The 21385-nt window shown below is 43.1% G+C and overlaps 2 protein-coding genes and 1 long non-coding RNA gene across 4 annotated transcripts in view; 2 read left to right on the forward strand and 1 right to left on the reverse strand.

Annotated features, from left to right (window-relative positions):
* The window catches only part of LOC311296006 (uncharacterized protein), a 71402-nt gene extending 66303 nt beyond the window's left edge, over positions 1 to 5099 (forward strand). The window contains exons 2-6 of the mRNA XM_084417636.1: positions 2245 to 2574; positions 3258 to 3584; positions 3704 to 3820; positions 4581 to 4660; positions 4783 to 5099. Coding sequence (XP_084273762.1) covers positions 2403 to 2574; positions 3258 to 3584; positions 3704 to 3820; positions 4581 to 4660; positions 4783 to 4833 — 747 coding nt within the window. The 5' untranslated portion in view covers positions 2245 to 2402 and the 3' untranslated portion in view covers positions 4834 to 5099. The remainder of the gene's footprint in view (positions 1 to 2244; positions 2575 to 3257; positions 3585 to 3703; positions 3821 to 4580; positions 4661 to 4782) is intronic.
* The window catches only part of LOC311296010 (uncharacterized protein), a 50564-nt gene that overhangs the window by 20842 nt on the left and 8337 nt on the right, over positions 1 to 21385 (forward strand). Inside the window, exons 2-5 of the mRNA XM_084417640.1 lie at positions 10804 to 11136; positions 11696 to 12016; positions 19080 to 19205; positions 19302 to 19363. Coding sequence (XP_084273766.1) covers positions 11013 to 11136; positions 11696 to 12016; positions 19080 to 19205; positions 19302 to 19363 — 633 coding nt within the window. The 5' untranslated portion in view covers positions 10804 to 11012. The remainder of the gene's footprint in view (positions 1 to 10803; positions 11137 to 11695; positions 12017 to 19079; positions 19206 to 19301; positions 19364 to 21385) is intronic.
* Positions 1 to 21385, reverse strand: part of LOC311296012 — a 288024-nt gene that overhangs the window by 920 nt on the left and 265719 nt on the right. The window contains exons 2-3 of one of the 2 annotated variants that reach the window (XR_014628455.1): positions 943 to 1018; positions 122 to 223 (exon numbers count right to left, since the gene is read on the reverse strand). This is a non-coding gene — a long non-coding RNA (uncharacterized lncRNA). Of the gene's footprint in view, positions 1 to 121; positions 224 to 942; positions 1057 to 21385 lie in introns of those variants that run through there. The other variant, XR_014628456.1, reaches the window with a different exon arrangement.

The following is a 21385-nucleotide window of genomic DNA, read 5'->3' on the forward strand; positions in this document are numbered from 1 at the left end:
AATCTTGTGAATTATTAAGACTTTCAGACTATGTTTGTACTGATTGGGCTATGGGTTTTGTGAGAAAAGTTTTAAGAAACAACAAATGCTTGATTTAGGGTTAAAACCAACACATACATACCATTGCGAATATTTGCCTTTGCAGCTGTCCGTCTCCTCCGTTTACTTCTCCTCAAACAATAATGGGCTGACTGAGTCTGAAAGGCCCCTTTGGTCTTTTCAGCTGAGAAAAGAGAAAAGAAAATATCATTATGTATAATATATAGGATTATTTAAAGGGAAAAGTACTGATTTACCTTACAAATATTGGATGTTACATTATAAAGTCTTACAAGCATGGCAAGTGTTGTGGTTAATATGCATTTACAACAAATATCACTTTAAAACTATCAATACTGAGGTAAAAGCATGGTAAGTTTTGTGATTACTGTCCTTACTAAACCAATCACAGTAAAACTAAGGTTACTGAGGTTTAAAGCATGGTAAGTTTTGTGGTTACTCTCCTTTTACCACACCTATCACAGTAAAACTATGGTTACTGTGGTAAAAGCATGGTAAGTGTTGTGGTTACTGTGCATTTACAATAAGTACCACATTAAAACTACAAATAGTGTGGTAAAAGCATGGTAAGTTTTGTGATTACTGTCTTTTTACAACACTTATCACAGTAAAACTAATGTTACCGTGGTAAAAGCATGGTAAGTGTTGTTTTTACTGTGCTTCTACTACAAATACAACTTTGTAACTAATTGTACTATTTTTAATCTGATATGAATATCTAGGCCTATAGCACGTCACGTGACAGGCAGTGTTAATCACCCTGTTTTGAATTAGAAAGCAATGAAACGCAAAGTCTCCGTGGAGATGGCAGATTAATATCGACAAACAGAAAAGACATGATATCACACATTATTAGGATAGCGTATTTAGGTATTTACTTACCAACATCTGACACACGTGAACTGATGCCAAATATCGCGATGTGTTCGGAACGAGACTTCTTCAGCGCGATTTCCTACTGATAAAATATAATTTTAAAAATATCAATAAACAGCAAAGCAATCCAGATTCCCTGGCAATAAGACCGAAATAATAACATTAAAAAAATACATAAGATCTCGTGAATAAATGTTGATTAAACAGCTTCTCTGCTGCAGCCGACAGCCAGGCAGAAAGAATCGTGCTGTTATTATCACGAAAGACGCTTTAAAAAACGTGCTGGTATTACGAAAATAACGAAATAAACGTGTCCGTGGCACGAATCAATAGATTAAATTACGTGACCATATCACGAACTGCCGTGAGATCACGTGCGTTGTTAAACTCACCGCTGAATGATCACGTGCGTTGTTAAACTCACCGCTGAACGCGCTAAACCTTTGCGGGGATTTTGATATCAGATTGCGAGGGGTTTTAAACATCAAAAACCAGTTTGAGGGCCAGATAAAAATTATCTGGGTGCCGCCATTTGACTCGCCCTGGCATAGATAATATTTTGTTGCCCAGTGAGAAAAAAGGGAGTAAATAATTAAAACAAAATGAACAGCATTAGCTGCTACGTGTGAAAAGAAACCTGCTTTGGATGTATTATGTTCAGGACAAACGTAATAGCACTGCAATAGATTGGCTATAGATTAAGGACCAACGTAATAGCACTGCTTATATTAGGTTAAGGACCAACGTAATAGCACTGCTTATATGTTGGCATGTAACGTAATTGCGATTTGCAAAATAGTTTCCTCAGAACGTATTTCATGTGATACAGGGTTGCAAAAAGTATCTGTTGTCTTGTCTTTTCTTCACTTCAGGTTTCATGCTCTGACGCTCACAGCTGCGGTAAAACCTTTGGTCTGTTTTTTAGGTCAGTTTAACCTTTTACTCGACAAACCTTTGTGTGTCTTATTAGACGTTTGCAGTTGTTCAGTGTGTTTTTTGTTCAGGATTTAGAAGGATTTTACAATTTCCTTTGAGAGTTTTAGAAAGTGGAGTGTGTAGTTTGATATTTCCTGAATTTCTGTTGTTCATCACACCACAGCACTATGAGGAGTTTCAGAGACATTTTGAATATGTCAAACGCTGCCGTCTTCTGTCTATTTGTTTGTGTCACAAATTGTAAGTGGATTTAATTTAATTTCATGTATTAATTGAGTTCAACTATATTCTATTATGTGTTTGATTTGTTTAATTTGAGTTAAACTATTTTAATTCAAACTGCACTCTTTAGATACTTTTTTCCTGTTTCAGGTGTGTTTAGTGAAACTGATGAAGTGAAGTCAGTGTCAGTGACTGAGGGAGATTCTGTCACTCTAAACACTGATGTTCAAGTACAGAGAGATGATCAGATAGTGTGGACGTTTGGACCTCAAAACACTCGAATAGCTGAAATCATTAGAAGAGACCAAATGAACTATATATTTGTCAGTAATGATGGAAGGTTCAGAGACAGACTCCAGATGGACAATCAAACTGGATCTCTGACCATCAGAAACATCAGATCTGAACACACTGGACTTTATAAACTGACCGTCATCAGCAGTAGAAAAACACTGAAGAGATTCAATGTTACTGTCTATGGTGAGTAAACTGTATGAATCATATCACAAATGCTATATTTTCTGATATGATCAATGATAATTCAAATGCCCAAAATTGCAGCCAAAATTACCTACAAATTGTTAAAATAGGCTAATTAATAAGAGATGATGCTTGATAGCTGTTCAAATAATCTGTATTTTAGTTTAGATGCAGGCATTTTTATTTTTTTCAGCCTTTAATTCACATTTTTGGTTTCTTTTTGATTAGCCTTACAAGAAAACATCTGCATCATGTTATTTTTGTTATTGATTTTTGATACTGATATAAAGCCTTCATAACACCTAAAGCCTAAAGATTTTCATAATCTTTAAAAGCTTGCACCTTGGAACCTATATCACAGTTTGTGTTCTCGAGCCACCCAACACTGCTATCGTGAAGTGAATGGCCAGAACACATTAAAAGTTTTCGGGAAAAACGGTGTTGTGTAAGCGGCCCTAAGTTAATATATAGCTTAATGATCTTTACAATGGACGTGAATCCATCAAAACTAACTTTAGCTGGACAGTAACTTTATCCTAGAGCTGCTGTAAAGCCAAAACAATCTCTGTTACTTTAATTTCCTATTATCACTGTAAAGCTGCTTTGAAACAATCTATATTGCTAAAAGCACTATTTAAATGAAGGTGACTTGACTTGACTTCATGTCCTTTCATGTTTTCCAGCCCCTCTACCCATTCTTGTCATTTCCAGTAACTCTTCAAACTGTTCATCATCATCATCATCATCATCATCATCATCATCATCAAGATCATCATTGTCCAGATGTTCACTGGTGTGTTCAGTGTTGAATGTGAGTGATGTGACTCTCTCCTGGTACAAAGGAATCAGTGTATTGTCCAGCATCAGTGTGTCTGATCTCAGCATCAGTCTCTCTCTACCTCTGGAGGTGGAATATCAGGATAACAACACTTACAGCTGTGTGATCTACAATCCCATCAGCAACCAGACCAAACATCTGAACATCAGTCGACTCTGTCACACATGTGCAGGTACATCAGCGACGACATTTCTGATCTGTTTGTAGGACTGATATTTTCTATTTATAGACTTTTTGTGTCTGAATTCATAATGGAAAGACTGAAAGTTTTTCTCTCTATGTTCATTACAGAACAGAGCCATCGTTCATATTTTATTCTGATAATAATCAGTGTGTGTCTGTTGGTGTTCACGTCTGCTGTTATACTCATATGTTGCTCCAGGAAATTCAGTCGAGCGCAACAAAAAGGCAAGTATTACCAACAACTGACAAAGTTCGCCATATGGCATTATATTAATATCATATTAATACACGTTTTGTTTATATATTAAAATGATTAAATAAATAACATTAAATAATATAAAACATCATAAAATGGTTTGTTTATATAAATGCACATTCTTGTATTTTTGGTGGGAAAACAAAAATGTATTACAAGTTCTCAATATCTCGACAGTTCATCACTGTCATATGAACTCTATCGTCTATTGTCATGTCGTCATGTTCCACTAGATGGCAGGAAACCACAGAACATACTGATGTTAAAGCTGCACTGTTTAACTTTTTTTTTTTTTCTTAACATGTTTTGTATTACTCTGGTAGGTGAAGTGTTTATATTATAGACCTGTCAGGATGGTTTTCACAGGAAACTGCATACATACGTCACTCGTCTCATCAAATCTGTAAATCGAGAAAAGTTTATCTGGACACTTTGACGTGTGTATGGTGTGGGAGTGGAAGAGGTTAGTTGTCACAATGAGCGAGAAAGGTTGACATTGAGCCGCTAAATCTCAAACCTCTGGGGAATCACCCGTTTTAAACGAACACGAACACGAGAGTCTGTTGGCAAAAAGAGAAGCTGACAGAGCTCGTAATAAACCTATGATCAATGCTTGGCTTTTTGGAGATGATGAGAACTGAGGGATTTAAAATGTTGTAAAAGTGACGCAGAGATAATGGCGTTTTTATTACTCAACGGTAATTTCCGCTCATGTGTTTGTGTTTGCAGACCTGACAATCACAGAACAGCAAAGCATGTCAGAATACACACAGATCATCTACTGTCTTCAGACGAGAGATCTGCCACAGGTCAGCAAACACTGATTTTACTTTAAATATTTCACATTCATGAACAGATGAAGGTCTGAAGGCCTACTTTCTTCAGCACAGAAGTTTATCTGTTTGTAATGGTGAATGTTTCTTCTTTATAGATATCCTTACTGAGTGTGGACAGAACAGTGACAGCTGTGAACTATCAATAGAGAAGATCATGAAGATGAACAATAATCATTGTAAGATGACCTGAGCATTGGATGTGATCATTTTGCACCTGTAGAGGTTTAGAGTTTAATGAAATAATGACGAATAGAGTTAGGTGCTTCCCACCATTCACACCTGTTTTTTTCCCGAGCTAAAACCTCCAATCAAAAGCTCCAGTTGCGTGACAGCTGCTCTGCCCTTGGACTTTGTTCTTTATTATAGATTCAGTTTGTGCGCTGTTTTGGAAATAAAGCCCCCCTCCCCCTCCTCTCATTCTCGTTCTGTTGATTACATATCATCATGAGCCGCAGATGGTGATGTTTGATGTGTGTGTGGATGGATTCCAGCTAGTATATAAACTCCAGGTTTGCACATATCACTTTTCTGACCTGATAGTTTGTCCTGTGGGAAGAAACACGACAAGGGTGATTCAATGCAGGCACAATGAGATGATGTTATTTAATCTCTCATAAAATATTCATTTGACAGAAATAATACACAAGCCTCGCCCTTGTGGGAGGATAGGAAGCAGATAAATGAGACTGGATTTGTAACTTCTCACCAAACTGAATTTCTATCCACCTTTTTTCTAATGAGCCTATGGCGTAACTGTAACAATATGAAAAAAGAGTGAATATTTCATGATTGTTTACAGTTTAATGGAAGTTACACCCATAATTCGCACAAAGCATCATGGGGTGTAGGAACAAGGCTGGTATATAAATATTCTGAATGTTCTGATCCAATCTGACTTCTGAGCTGTAATGCCTCATTCATAATCATTGTTTGTTCATTGGCCAGAGGAGAACTGGCTCTGCCAATGGTTTCTCACAAGGATTTTTTTCTCCATTCTGTCACATTATGGAATTTTGGTTCCTTGCCGCTGTCGCCTTTGGCTGTTGGCTCGCTTAGTTGGGGACATTTAATATTCAACAATATTATTGACACCATTGTATGAGAACTGAACTGAGCTGCATGATGACATCACAAGTTTCTCAAGAGCGGCTATAAATACAAATGAACAAAATTAATAATTTTTTACAACAAAAATGAACCATCACTGAACTTACTTAAAGGGTTAGTTCACCCAAAAATGAAAATTATGTCATTAATGACTCACCCTCATGTCGTTCCAAGCCCGTAAGACCTCCGTTCATCTTCGGAACACAGTTTAAGATATTTTAGATTTAGTCCGAGAGCTTTCTGTCCCTCCATTGAAAGTCAATGGACAGTATACTGTTCACGTCCAGAAAGGCAATACAGACATCATCAAAGTAGTCCATGTGACATCAGTGGCTCAATCTTAAGTTTATCAAGCGATGAGAATACTTTTTGTGCACAAAAAGTAAACAAAAATAACGACTTTATTCCACTATTCATTTCCTTCTCTCTGGGCCTCGAGTTAGTTCACGTAGTGTTTTAGTAAAGCGCGTCGTCTGTGTTGTACGTCACACGTAGGCTCACTATTGGCCGACGCTGGTCATGTGTGATGCGTGTGACGTACAACACAGACGCGCTACGCTATTACACTACGTGAAATAGCTCGAGGCCCAGAGAGAAGGAAATGAATAGTGGAATAAAGTCGTTATTTTTGTTTACTTTTTGCGCACAAAAAGTATTCTCGTCGCTTGATAAACTTAAGATTGAGCCACTGATGTCACATGGACTACTTTGATGATGTCTGTATTGCCTTTCTGGACGTGAACAGTATACCTTGACTTTCAATGGAGGAACAGAAAGCTCTCGGACTAAATCTAAAATATCTTAAACTGTGTTCCGAAGATGAACGGAGGTCTTACGGGCTTGGAACGACATGAGGGTGAGTCATTAATGACATAATTTTCATTTTTGGGTGAACAAACCCTTTAAGCTGGACTATGACGCTATTTTCCTATAGAAACAAACTTTGTTGCATTATTTTCCTGTTATCACTGTAAAGCTGCTTTGAAACAATCTGTATTGTAAAACACGCTATATAAATAAAGGTGACTTGACTTGATATATACACAGATGAGCCAAAACATACGCCCACCTAATGTACTGTTATTCCTCCACGTGCTGCCAGAACAGCACCGACCCGCTGAGGCCTGGACTCTACAAGAGCCCTGAAGGTGTCCTGTGGTTTCTGGCACCGTGACGTTAACAGCAGATCCTCAAAGTCCTGTAAGTTGCGAGGAGCCACCATGGATCAAACTTGCTGTCCAGGACATCCCACAGATGATCAGAGGGATGGTCAAAGTTTCTCAGATCTTTATTTCTGCCATTTTCTCCTGCATCCAAAACGTTGATTACGTGATCTGATTGTTTGCTTAGGCCTACTATCTAATCTACCTAGATCTTAATATGTGGCCTTGTTAGGATATGATGAGCAATATTTGCTTCACCTGTGACTGCTCATAATGTCTTTTGTTTGTTTTCCTTTGGGCTTGTGCCAATTCGGTGAACGTGATTTCACCAAGTATAGCATGTTGCTGGATCAACATTCCAATCAATCAATCAATCTATCAGATTTGAGGGACAAGTTTACATGCAGTTTATGACAAGTTTAGGCTTACAATACAGGTTTGCTGCTTCTACATCGGTGTTCATCTGAGTTTTATGATTTTAGGGAAAAGTTATTGGGGTATAGGGCAAGATATCGGGATAGGGTTAGGACTTATTTTTGGACAGGAATGTTATTCCAGGATCAACAAAGTATGTTAATCCAACATTGTCTACTTACATGTCTGAGTTAAAGTATGGGTTAGGTAAATATGACAAAATATTGCATAAAATATTATTTAAAAAATTACATTAAAATATTGTATGTAACATTTAAAATGTGGGTTTTCATTTGAATTATATATCATTTTTATAGTCACGTGCTGATTCTGTGTCTCTTGACGGTGTGGTCAGGATGTGGTTTGTGAGTGGGAGATGGAGAGATGTAGAAACTGAAATAGAGGGAGGGAGTGCATGAATTTCTCAGAGCTGAAGTTGCAGAGTGTGTATGTTTGACTCACTAGAATTTGATATAGGCCTAAACATGCTTTCTCATTCATTTTAACAAATGAAGCCATTTCTTTGATTTAACAACTCCTGAAGAGTATGCTGTGGTTTTTATTCAGACTGTCAGTCATGAAAAGATTTTAGCGAACTTAGGATTTTAGAGAACTCAAATCAAAAACGGGGAACTTCATATCATGTTCAGAGACGAGAAGTCCAGTCAGCAGGAAGTAATGAAGCCCTGTGATCGTCTGTGAAGAGCATTAGAGAATCATCTGAGTGAAATAAGAGCTGCTATCAAGCTAATGCATTACGGGAAAGACAGAGAGAGAAAAAAGATAACTGCTTTTTCATCATGATAAAATGGTTAATAATTATGTCGTTTTGAAAGTTGTGGTGTACAAAGGCAGTGTAAAAAATAAAAAAAACTCTACAAAATGTGTCGAGTTCAAATAACCAAGCGTCAATGGAAAAAAACACACACACACACAAAAAAAAACTGACATCTAAGCAGTTGATGCACAAGCCCACATGGTAACCTGCTATTATCAGAAGCTGACTTAACAGTTTGGAGTTTAATTTACAGTAAATAGTCATGAATATTTACTCCAGGCGATCCAGTAAATGATTTTAATCCATGTTTTGAATATTATTCTCACAACTTTTCTCACAACCTGAAAATGGAGGTTTATGACAGGAGAACTTTGAAGTAATGTTAAGACTAAAAACACAGTAATTTTGCTGCTGAAATGCAGTAACTGTCCTTGAGCTTGATTCTCTCTAGATTATTTCATTTTGTAATCAAATTGCTGATACTAAAAAAACATTTTTTTAACAGAAGATTTCTCAAGGGCTGAATGAAATTTGAATGTTCCTGAAGGGATTGATTTGCCTCTCCACCTTTTCTAATCATTCCCACGATATGCATTTAAAGTTCATTGCTCTTACAACTGGAGAAACATGTTCCTTCACTGAGATAAGGATAATCTGCAGTTGCAGTGACTCGCTCAAGGCCTCAGATGGTCTATTTTAACTCTGAGTGGAATCAACATGAGGCTCTTCATGCACTGTGACACACTCAGTGTCAGAGCGAGATCTTCTGTGGTCTGGTTTATATAGGACAGGGGTCTTCGCATGCACTGAACCCATGTGGTTTTGTTTTGTTTTTGGTAAACGCACAGCAGTTTAATGAAAGCTTGTCTATTATAGGATGTGTGTGGTTGGTGTTTCTGCATTTGGGCAGTTGGCCACTTCTGTTCTCAAGCTCATGACCTACACACAAGTATGAGTAGAAAACGTTACTATATGTAATTATTTATTTTAAAGTTTTGAACCTTTCTCTTTTTATCCGCATAATATAAGATTTTCAGGTCAGTTGTATCAATGTCGTCATGTTTCATGCAAAATATATCAATGATGTTAAAGATTCATTACATGCTCAGCCTAGATCTCCAAAACATCAGGTGTCAGTATGAGTACAGATATCCTGGGTCAGAATAGCACACTTTCCTCTTATTTTGACCTTCTATGTTTCCTTTTTATATCATAACTGTACATTATGATGATATCCATGTTTGCATGGAAATATGGGCAGGCCGGAAACCATTTATTTTAATGATATTCAGCATTAATCACACACCACTGTTAATTCTGATGAACACAGATAACACTTTGTGTTTGTACATTGCTCAACAGGAAATAGTGGGCAACCAGAACCCAATGTGTCAAAAAATCTCTAGAGGTGTGAATAGTGAAAAGAGGTGTCAATATTGATTACATCTTTTTTTTAATCAATTTTTTTTTAATGTTTTTAAAGAGTTTTTTGTTGTTGTTTATATGTTTATGTTGTTTTAATATGCTTTAAGACAACCCATGTGAAATTTCATATGCTCTTCCTCTTCTTCTTCTGAATCAGCTTCTGGTTCAAGTAGGCTACATTATTAATTAAATCAATATTTCCACTCTCCATTGTGTAGTGTTTAGTTGACCCAGTGGATTAGGTTATCTGAACTGGTGTGATCGAGTGGAGGTAGGGAACAATTTGTATATTCATGAATCCATTTACAAAAATTAGCAAGGGTGTAGAGTAGGCTAATAAGCTGTTAAGGCATTAACAAAATATTCTCTTCACATGAAAAAAAAAAACTTAAAATATGTAATTTGTTCTATCAAAGATGAGTTTTTAAGATATACATACAATTGACTATATGGGGACTTTAAATAAACAAGTGCATACTCAGGAACGTGAGATATCCCGGAGTAAGTCCCGCTTTCTAAACAAAAGAGCCAATAGTCAATTTGCTGCTGTTGGAAGCTCTGTTTTAAGTTTTATTTTATAGATACTGTATTGTTTGATAAACAAATATGCTTTTTCAACAAATGGAATTTTATGGTGAAATGAAATAGTTCTAAAATAAGAACAAATAATTCGTTAACACATTTTACACATTTTACACATTTATTAACACATAAATCTCTATAAGCGCTGTAGCCTACTGCTGCAGGCAATGATAGAGTCATACGTCATCGTCTTCCTCTGTGAGCACGCAACAGACAGTACCGTATTTAGAGAAACACGAAGTTTTGTACAGTTCTTTGTTTATCCATTCGAAAAAAAACGTTTTCAACCGCGCTATGAGGACTTTATTTATCAGAAATCGATCGGACATCTTTTGATGAATATGATTTTAAACACTGCTTTCATCTGTCTATGCATTCTGATGACAAATGGTAAGTCAGATTTAATCTCATGCAAAGCGCGGTCACGACTGGAACAGCCCAATAACAAATGTATAAATACTCATGCAAATACATTTCTACTCTCTAAATGCGTTTTCATGCAACTTTTTTTTTTTTTTTTTGGGTTTCAGGTAGAAACACCATTTAACTTTTCAAATTAATTTAATAAAACATAGGCTAATGCCTTCCTAATTTATTTATTTTGTTTGTTATGACAAAGAATATTAATTTGTTTGATTATGTTTCAGGTGTGTTTGGTGATTCAGATGAAGTGAAGTCAGTGTCAGTGACTGAAGGAGATTCTGTCACTCTAAACACTGATGTTCAAGTACAGAAAGATGATCAGATATTGTGGACGTTTGGACCTCAAAACACTCGAATAGCTGAAATCATTAGAAGAGACCAAATAAACATTATATTTGTCAGTAATGATGGAAGATTCAGAGACAAACTCCAGATGGACAATCAAACTGGATCTCTGACCATCAGAAACATCAGATCTGAACACACTGGACTTTATAAACTGACCGTCATCATCAGTGGAATAACCTCATTGAAGAGATTCAGTGTTTCTGTCTATGGTGAGTAAACTGTATGAATCATATCACAAATGCTATAATTTCTGATATGATAAATGATAATTCAAATGCCCAAAATTGCAGCCTTTAATTCACATTTTTGGTTACTTTTTTATTAGCCTTGCAAGAAAATATCTGCATCATGTTATTTTTTGTTATTGATTTTATGATAATAATACTGATATAAAGCCTTCATAACGTTTTTCAAAATCTTTCAAAACTTGCACCTTGGAACCTATTTCACAGTTTGTGTTCTCGAGCCACCAAACACTGCTGTCGTGAAGTGAACGGCCAGAACACATTAAACGTTTTCTGTTTTCGGGAAAAACGGTGTCGTGTCAGCGGCCCTAAGTTAAACTAATGATCTTTACAATGGAAGTGAATCAATCAAAACTAACTTTAGCTGGACAATAACTTTATTCTAGAGCTGCTGTAAAGCCAAACAATCTCTGTTACTTTAATTTCCTATTATCACTGTAAAGCTGCTTTGAAACAATCTATATTGTTAAAAGCGCAATATAAATGAAAGTGACTTGACTTCGTGTTCTTTCATGTTTTCCAGCTCCTCTACCCATTCTTGTCATTTCCAGTTACTCTTCAAACTGTTCTTCATCATCATCATCATCATCATCCTCATCAAGATCATCAGAGTCCAGATGTTCACTGGTGTGTTCAGTGTTGAATGTGAGTGATGTGACTCTCTCCTGGTACAAAGGAATCAGTGTATTGTCCAGCATCAGTGTGTCTGATCTCAGCATCAGTCTCTCTCTACCTCTGGAGGTGGAATATCAGGATAAAAACACTTACAGCTGTGTGATCTACAATCCCATCAGCAACCAGACCACACATCTGGATATCAGTCGACTCTGTCACACATGTGCAGGTACGTCAACGCTGAGATTACAGTCTTCTGACCTGTATTGATTGTAATATTTTGTAGGTTCATCTTTGTGAGCTATAACCTCAACACAATTTCAGTATATTCAAGTATTTTTTTAAACAGTACCTTTTGTTTGCCTATTGGGTTTTACATTATACTTAAAACACCTGGGGCCAGTTGCATAAACATATCATGTTACGACAGTGTCTGGATGACCCGCACTTGGAGTTAGTCAAGGGACAGTCAATCTTACTTTTTGGCATCAATTTAGGCCAATCTACGATTTTAACATACTTAAAGTTATGAACATTCTTAAAGAAAACAATTTGATGACAAATGCCTAGTTCACACTACACAACTTTAAACGTCGGCAGATCGCTGTGCTGTTTAGACAGCATGACTTGCTCTGGAGTCTTGAAATTGTTGTGGTGTTCACACTACGTGACACTATGTAAATGATCTGCAACAGGGGGTTACACACTACGAGCTGTCACCCAACGACTCTGTCCGGTCCCCAAACCACGTTTTGTCACGAAAACACTCGGAATGGAAAATGACGCGAAATAGTAGTTGTCTATTTGAAAATAGACGGCCGGACAAAATTGCTGGTGCAAGTTGTTTGCACAATGATCTGTTTAGAACCTCGAAAAAAAGGAAAAAAAAGAATATGGGTGAAAGGATGGATAAGCACACGTGGGCAGCAGGGATTGTCTGTGCTACAGAGAGAGTTGTAGTAAAACATGTTTATGATGAAAATTGTGGTTTGGCAACGACGGTTACAAATACAAAAGGCTTGTGTAATGTGATAAGCTGATCATTGGCTGTTGCTCGTCGCGACACTTGACACCAAAGGCCAGCGATCGTTTTTGATGCGTCGTTTAGTATTTCACACTTAAAGATTGGCGAGCGTGGATCACCCGCAGATCGGACTTAAATCGGGCTTACTTGTTGCAAGACTAGTCTTAACGGTTTATGCAGCCGGCCCCTGGTGTTAAAACTCTCTGAACAAAGGCTGGTCAGCATCATGTCAAGCTAAACTATTTTTAAGAGTTTCTCCAGTTGTGTAATATATTCAATTATCTCCCTGATCTGCTGTTCTCTTACGAGAGGTTCTCTCGTATTGCGTAAGCTAGCTTACGCTGCGGGAAAGTCTCCTTTCTCGAGATACTGAAGCCAAAAATTATCCTAATTTTTTAAAACTTGTCAACGCAGTGCGGCAGCCTGCAGACCTAGGGCAGGCGAATCGCGTGCCCATTGGCTGCTCTGCGGCAACTGCAGCAGCCTATGGCTGAGCCTTGCGCGTGACGTCACGTCCAATGAGCGCGCTTGGCGCGCTTAGTGCGTCACAGCCCGTCATTAGGGGTGTGGCTTAGCGTATATAAGCAAGGAACAGAGGCTGCTTCGCTGATTTCTGTCTCTTCAGCGAAGCTCTTCGCATCGCTGATCTCCGAGGAAGCCGCTGTCGAATCCAGCGACCAGCACGCCGAGGATCTCAGCCTGAGGACGCCGGCCGCTCGCCGCCTTCAGCCTTCCCTGCCTGCTGCGCCATCCGGCATATATATCCTTTTCTGCTCTGTGTTGTGTGTTTGTGTGTCCGCCGCGACACACTTGCATCTAAAAGAGCGCGAGGCGTTGTTTCAAATGTTTTTTCTGCCTAGCCGCCGCCCTGCGCCTGCCTCTAGGTCAGCACCCTTCCTGCCTGAGCTCCACGCCGAGCTCTCTAAGTCCTGGAACGCTCCGTTCTCCACCAGACTCCGCTCGCCAGTCTCCTCGGCTCTCTCCCAGGTGGACGGAGCCGCCGAGAACGGCTATAACGGCATCCCCGCCGTTGAGGATGCTGTGGCAACGCACCTTTGCCCGCCGTCTACTAGATGGCGCTCAAAGTCTGCCCTGCCGTCTAAAGCCTGCAGGACCACCTCAGCTCTCGCCGGCCGCGCTTTCGCCGCCTCCGGCCAGGCTGCTTCCGCCCTGCACTCAATGGCTATTCTCCAGATCCTTCAAGCCGACCTCCTCCGTGAACTGGACGAGAAGGGCTCGGATCAGTCTGCCTTAACCGATCTGCGCAGCGCTACGGATCTCGCGCTGCGCGCTACCAAGACCGCTGCTCAAGCCATCGGCAGATCCATGGCCGCGCTCACCGTCATCGACAGACACCTTTGGTTGACACTCGCGGACATGAGTGAGTCAGAGCGCGCTGTGTTTCTGAATGCACCACTCTCGCCCACCGGCCTCTTTGGCCCTGCGGTCAGCGGAATTGTGGATCGGTTCTCTGAGGTACAAAAGGCGTCGCAGGCGATGGACCTCTTCCTGCCCCGCCGTTCGAGCTCAGCCACAGGCCGCCCTCAAACTCAGCCTCCTGTGCGCAGCTCTAACCACCGCTCTTCCAGGCCCCCCAGCGCTTTGCAGCGACGCCAGGGCAATCGCCCCAGGTCGCGCTCGACCAGCCGTCACAGACCGCCGCCCCCACGGGGCCCGCGGCCCAAGATCGCGTTGAAGCCCGAGCCCGCGAAGTCCTCCTAGCATCCGCAAGGAGGAAAAGATGGTTGAGTCCCGCTACGGCCGGACCGCCATCAAAACGCACAGCTCTGTCAGTCCCCTATGTTCAGGCTACTGCAGCAGCACACACCGCAGCCAACGAGCCAGTATTAACACTCGCTCGCCTGCACACAAACGCCGTTTTCACGGCGACCCAGATAAATCTCAAAAAGAGTATAAGTGCTTTAAGTGTAGAAAATGTGCCCACACCCATGTGCTCACTGCTTCACACAAGTACAATCCCCATGGTAACGCGCCCAGAGCGCTCTCTCATAAAGCGGCCTCACACCGCTCGAGTACTAAATGTAGTAAATGTGCCCACACTCCCGTGCTCACAACTACTCGCTGCTCGCTCTGTCACTCAGTTACCTCAAATTGCTACGGCTCAAGCCGCAGGGGTATTAAGTGTAGAAAAAGTGCCCACTCCCGTGTGCTCACTGCCTCACACAGACCAGGTTCCCATGGCAACGCGTCCAGAGCGCTATCTCTTAAAGCGGAAACTTTCCGCTCGAGCATCAAGTGTAGGAAATGTGCCCACAGCCCTGTGCTCACACCTGCCCACTGCCCGCTCTGCCAGACAGGTTGCAAACCTCATAAAGCCCCCAAACACTGGCCGTGTCATAAGTGCAAATCCCGCGCCAGCTCACGAGCACGCGCGCCCACTTTCAGACACCATAATCCCCACGCCGCTCTCGCGCCTGGGTTATTTGACAGCAGTTCACGCTCCATCGTCCGAGATCGAGCTACTAAATTCTGCACAGTCGGCCAGCCCTGTTCTTCTGCCCTCGTGTCCGAGCATCGGCGGCGTGCGCGCCGCCCCATCTTCTCTGATACAGGTTCCCCATCCCGCGCAACGCGGCGATCTGAACCCAGAGACCATTCGACCCCTAGCTATGCATGCAAAAGCATGGGAGGCTATTCAGGGCGCGTCAGAATGGGTGCTCAACACCATAAGACACGGTTATTCGCTCCAATTTGCTCGTCGCCCTCCGCGCTTTCTAGCGCAGACGGAAACGAAAGTGAGTTTGGAAACAGCACATCTGCTTCAAGCAGAAATAACAAAGCTGCTGCGAAAAGGGGCCATAGAACAGGTGCATCCTTCCCTGAGCAAGTCAGGCTTTTACAGCCGTTACTTCCTCGTTCCCAAGAAGGACGGAGCATTAAGACCTATTTTAGATCTGAGACATCTGAACAAGGCTCTCATGAGACGGCCGTTCAGGATGATTACAACCAGACAGATCCTCGCGCAAATTCGCCCAGGAGACTGGTTTATCTCTCTCGATCTGAAAGACGCGTATTTCCAGATCCAGATAACTCCCCGTCACAGGCCATTTTTGAGATTCGCCTTCGACGGTCGAGCTTATCAATACACAGTCCTGCCGTTCGGCCTGTCTTTAGCACCCCGTACATTTACGAAATGCATGGACACGGCTCTCGCTCCCCTGAGGAGTCAGGGAATGCGAATTCTGAACTACTTGGACGATTGGCTCGTTCTAGCGCAGTCAGAGACAGAACTTGTGTCTCACAGAACAGCGCTACTCGACCACCTGGAGGGTCTGGGTCTAGCGGTCAACTGGACCAAGAGCTCGCTCTCGCCCCGGCAGTCGATTTCCTTTCTCGGAATAGAACTGGACTCGGTGGCGATGACGGCCAGATTGTCGGAGCAGCGCGCGCGCCGCATCCAGCGCCTCGCTGCATCCTTCAAAGAAGGCAACCGGGTTCCCCTGAAGGCATTTCAGCGCATTCTGGGGCATATGGCCTCAGCTGCAGCAGTGCTTCAGCTGGGTTTACTGCGCATGCGCCCGCTTCAACGCTGGCTGAGAACGCGCGTATCCCATCGAGCCTGGGCGACCGGCGGCTCGCTAATCAGAGTGACTCAGGTCTGTGTCTCAGCCCTGCAGCCCTGGCTAGCAGCCGAATGGTATCACACGGGAGTGAATATGGGAGTGGTTTCACACCGGAAAGTTGTCTCAACAGACGCGTCCAACCTAGGTTGGGGAGCGCTCTTCGAAGGCAGACCGGTCTTTGGCCACTGGTCAGACCAGGAGAATCTCCTACACATAAACTGTCTAGAGATGCTCGCGGTCGAGAAAGCGCTCATGCACTTCCTCCCTTTCCTCCATGGTCACCATGTTCTAGTCCGCACGGACAACACTTCAGTAGTGGCCTATGTGAACCGCCAGGGCGGTGTAAGATCAAAGCAACTCTGCGCCCTGACGGAACGCCTCCTCGTATGGGCTCAGCACTCTCTGCGCTCTCTGAGAGCATCGCATGTGCCTGGCCATCTGAACGAGGGCCCCGACAGACTGTCCAGGGACAACGTTCCCCCTGGGGAGTGGTCTCTACACCCCCAAACAGTCCAGTCGCTGTGGCGCCGCTTTGGCAGAGCGAAAGTCGACCTCTTTGCGTCAAAAGACAACGCACACTGCCCAGCGTTCTTTTCGAAGAGCAAGGACGCGCTGGCCCAGCCTTGGCCCAGCAGCCCGCTATATGCGTTTCCACCAGTCTCTCTGCTGCCTCAGGTCATCGAGAGAGTCAGGAAAGCGCGCCACACAGTGCTCCTCATAGCCCCGTTCTGGGAGAACCAAGCTTGGTTCCCGGAACTCATACAATTGGCAGACTCAGCCCCTTGGCCGATTCCGGTGCGGAGAGACCTTCTCTCTCAAGCCCGCGGCTCGATTTGGCATCCCCACCCAGAGCACTGGTCTCTGCATGCGTGGAGCCTCAACAATTACATGCTGATCTACCAGAAGGGGTGATGAACACGATCATACAATCTAGAGCCCCCTCCACGAGGCGGCTCTACACGTCTAAATGGTCTGTGTTTAACAAATGGTGCACTACCAGAGGGCTCAATCCACAGACATGTGGGGTCTCGCAAGTATTGTGCTTCCTTCAAGAGCTACTGGACGCGGGCAGGTCCCCCTCCACGCTCAAAGTCTATGTCGCGGCCATTTCAGCGCTCTCTGTTTCAGAGCCGGGCCGCGCATTAGGAAGGAACGAGTTTGTCATCCGCTTCCTTAGAGGAGCGAGGAGGATGAACCCCCCGCGACCCCCTTCGGTTCCTATGTGGGATCTTTCACTGGTCTTAGACGCACTGAAAGCACATCCCTTTGAACCCTTAGAAACTGTGGATATGAAATACCTCACGCTCAAAACCGTTTTTCTGATAGCACTGTCTTCAGTAAAACGTGTGGGAGACCTTCACGCGTTATCCACTAACGCTGCGTGCCTCGAGTTCGGACCCAATGACTCTAAAGTTATTCTCAGACCGAGGCATGGGTACGTCCCAAAAATTTTGGGCACTCCCTTCAGAGCGCAGGTCATTTCCCTTTCAGCCCTGCCGAATACTGGCTGCGAGGCAGATAGTCACCTCCTCTGCCCAGTTAGGGCGCTGAGAAGCTATATTTCGCGCTCCGCCGCCTTCAGGCGTTCAGAGCAGCTTTTTGTTTCGTTTGGTGGGCGCACCAAGGGTCTCGCCGCCTCGAAACACACCCTGTCCAGATGGATAGTCGATGCTATCGCAGCTGCTTACGCATCCAAAAACCTGCAGTGCCCTTTGGGCATTCGGGCACACTCCACCAGAGGCATGGCCTCATCGTGGGCGTGGTCCAGTGGGATTCCCATTCATGACATTTGTGCAGCGGCAGGCTGGGCCTCCCCCTCCACGTTTGTTAGGTTTTACAACCTGGAAGTTCCCGCTTTGCAGGCCAAAGTGCTATCAGTCTAAGTCTCGCGTAAGCCAGCCCACTGTCTGTGCGCGGGCTACGCTGCTGATTTAGCTCTACTGGTTGAGCTACACTATATGGAAGTGTTAGTTGGACCGGCTGTGCCGCTCCCTGCCCCATATTATGTGCTTGTGTACTGTGGTATCTTGGCCCGCTCCGCTTCGCGTTCCCTGGGCTCCCCATGGGATTCATTCAGGATGCTGGGCGCGCGCACGGCGTTGACAAAGGTGTTCCCGCAGCGTAAGCTAGCTTACGCAATACGAGAGAACCTCTCGTAAGAGAACGTACTCGGTTACTAACGTAACCTCTGTTCTCTCTAGAGAGGGAACGAGTATTGCGTAACCCGCCGTGCTCTCGCCACGAGCTCATTTCGCTTCATGCGACAGAAACCAGCGAAGCAGCCTCTGTTCCTTGCTTATATACGCTAAGCCACACCCCTAATGACGGGCTGTGACGCACTAAGCGCGCCAAGCGCGCTCATTGGACGTGACGTCACGCGCAAGGCTCAGCCATAGGCTGCTGCAGTTGCCGCAGAGCAGCCAATGGGCACGCGATTCGCTTGCCCTAGGTCTGCAGGCTGCCGCACTGCGTTGACAAGTTTTAAAAAATTAGGATAATTTTTGGCTTCAGTATCTCGAGAAAGGAGACTTTCCCGCAGCGTAAGCTAGCTTACGCAATACTCGTTCCCTCTCTAGAGAGAACAGAGGTTACGTTAGTAACCGAGTACGTTTTGTGTCTCAGGTTGAAGTCAGACTTGCAGGATTAATGTAAACTACATACTGTTTTCTGTTTGTTCATTACAGAACAGAGTCACCGTTCATATTCTATACCAGTGGTAGTTTTATCGTTATTGCTGGCCATTGCAGTTTCTGGAGGGATTGTGTTCTGGCACATCAAGAACCGTAAACAAGCAACACCAAGTGTAAGTGGTAAGTATTACTACAGTTGAAATGAGTCTTTTGTGTATCACCATTTCAGTTTCATGAATAATTTTGAGAGTTAAAATGTGATTATTATCAAAACAGTTGAAACTGAAGAAATACATTATGCTACAACAACATTCTGTGCACGTCATGTACAGAATACGGTAAGATACAGTGTTGCTGTGTGCGTTGTGTCTCGCTGCCTGTAAAGCTCCGCACCAGTGCATTGATGGATCATTCATGATCATTCACAAATCAAATCTCAATGCCTGTCTGTGCTTGCTCTCTTATCATAGCCTAAGCAAATATTCTGCTCTATGTTAAGATGAATTATAGATGATTTTAGATTTAATGCTAGTGATTCATTGAAACACTTCATCTGAATCAGGACACCGCTTTCTGCTTAACAGGGTTTGGCTATTTCAGTTACACCTATTGTATTACAGTTCCGCAAATCTTCACAAATCTGACTGGAAAGAAATAGATTAGAAATACAAATTGTTGAAAAGCAACAGACTGAAAAGACGGCAGTTTTTCAGTTAACAGTTAAGAAACCTGTTCTACCTGTGATTAAAGTATCCGGTATTTAGCGCGTTGAGTCTCTTTTCTGGTTTGTTGACACAGAATGGCGACAATTTTTTGTTTCCTTTGCTGTTTATATTTACTTGCAAATAGATGTTTAGTGAAGCTCTAAAAGGACACAATTATTCATAATATAACATAAATATAATATTATCAAGCTTAATTGATATTGATATCATATTATACGTACCTTATAATGATGTTGTTTTACGCCCTTTGATTGAACATCCAGATGAAGACTTTATTGCTGTTGTCTTTTGCTGCTTTACTGTATCATATCTAAAATCTTGTGATTTGTGAGTTTCTTTGAATGTTTGTAGTGTGCATATACTTGCATGATCACATATCTGTGTGTGCAGATCATGTCATGTATGTTTCAGATTGACTAGATGCATGAAAACGTACTCGGTTACTAACGTAACCTCGGTTCTCTCTAGAAGAGGGAACGAGTAATGCGTAAGATATCTTACGCTAGGGGAAAATCCTTTTTCTGCGAGATATTGAAGCCAAAAATTATCCTTAATTTTGTAATAATGCAAAACGCGTTGCGGCAGCATGCAGACATAGGCGAGACAGCTCGCGCGCCTATTGGCTGCTCTGCGGCAACTGCAGCAGCCTATCGAGCGAGGCCTGGCGTGACGCCAGACCCAATCAGGGCACTTCGCGCCCGCTGCGTCACGTCCCGCCGAAATGGGCGTGGTCTAGGCCTATAAATACCGCTCGCAGGCAGCTATTATCTGGTTTTTCATCATCGAAGCAACCAGAGCGTGTGCATGCACGGCAAGATACGCAGTACTCGTTCCCTCTTCTAGAGAGAACCGAGGTTACGTTAGTAACCGAGTACGTTCTCTTACGAGAGGTCTCTCGTACTGCGTAAGATATCTTACGCTAGGGGACCCAATGCAAAACGCCGTGCATGCTGAGATCTGACACCAAAGACCCAAGGGCGAAAGCCCGGGGTACATATAGTGCACAATCACTCAGGGAACTCACAGGGAGTCCAGGAAGAGGGAGGGGCGAAGCCGCACTCTTCCACATATGGTAGCGTCGCTGAGACGCGAATTTCATCATACAGACAGGGCGGGGTACGGCCTGAACTGATGGGGGAATATGGGTCTTACACAGTTTGCCCAGGCACATCTCGTGCTGCTACTTTTTTACTGTCGAACATTGAGCTGTGCTCAGTAGACGCAGCATTCTGAGCTGATCGCATCAGGTCAGACAATACTGGTAAACTTAGACCGACAGCAGCCTGGCCTGCAGGGCGGGAACCTCTAGGTTATAAAACCTTATAAATGTAGACGGGGAGGCCCAGCCTGCCGCCATACAAATATCTTGCAAGGCAATCCCACTTGACCAGGTCCACGAAGAGGCCATGCCTCTCGTGGAGTGCGCTCTGACACCCAACGGGCACTGCATGCCCTTGGAGGCGTATGCCAGCGCTATAGCATCAACTATCCATCTGGATAGGCTCTGTTTCGACGCGGCTAGTCCCTTAGAACGTCCGCTAAACGAAACAAAGAGCTGCTCCGTCTGTCTGAAACCAGACGAGCGAGACACATAAGCTCGTAATGCCCTGACTGGGCAGAGGAGGCTCGTGTCTC

Source organism: Rutilus rutilus (assembly GCF_951802725.1).
Source record: "Rutilus rutilus genome assembly, chromosome: 8".
NCBI lineage: Eukaryota > Metazoa > Chordata > Actinopteri > Cypriniformes > Leuciscidae > Rutilus > Rutilus rutilus.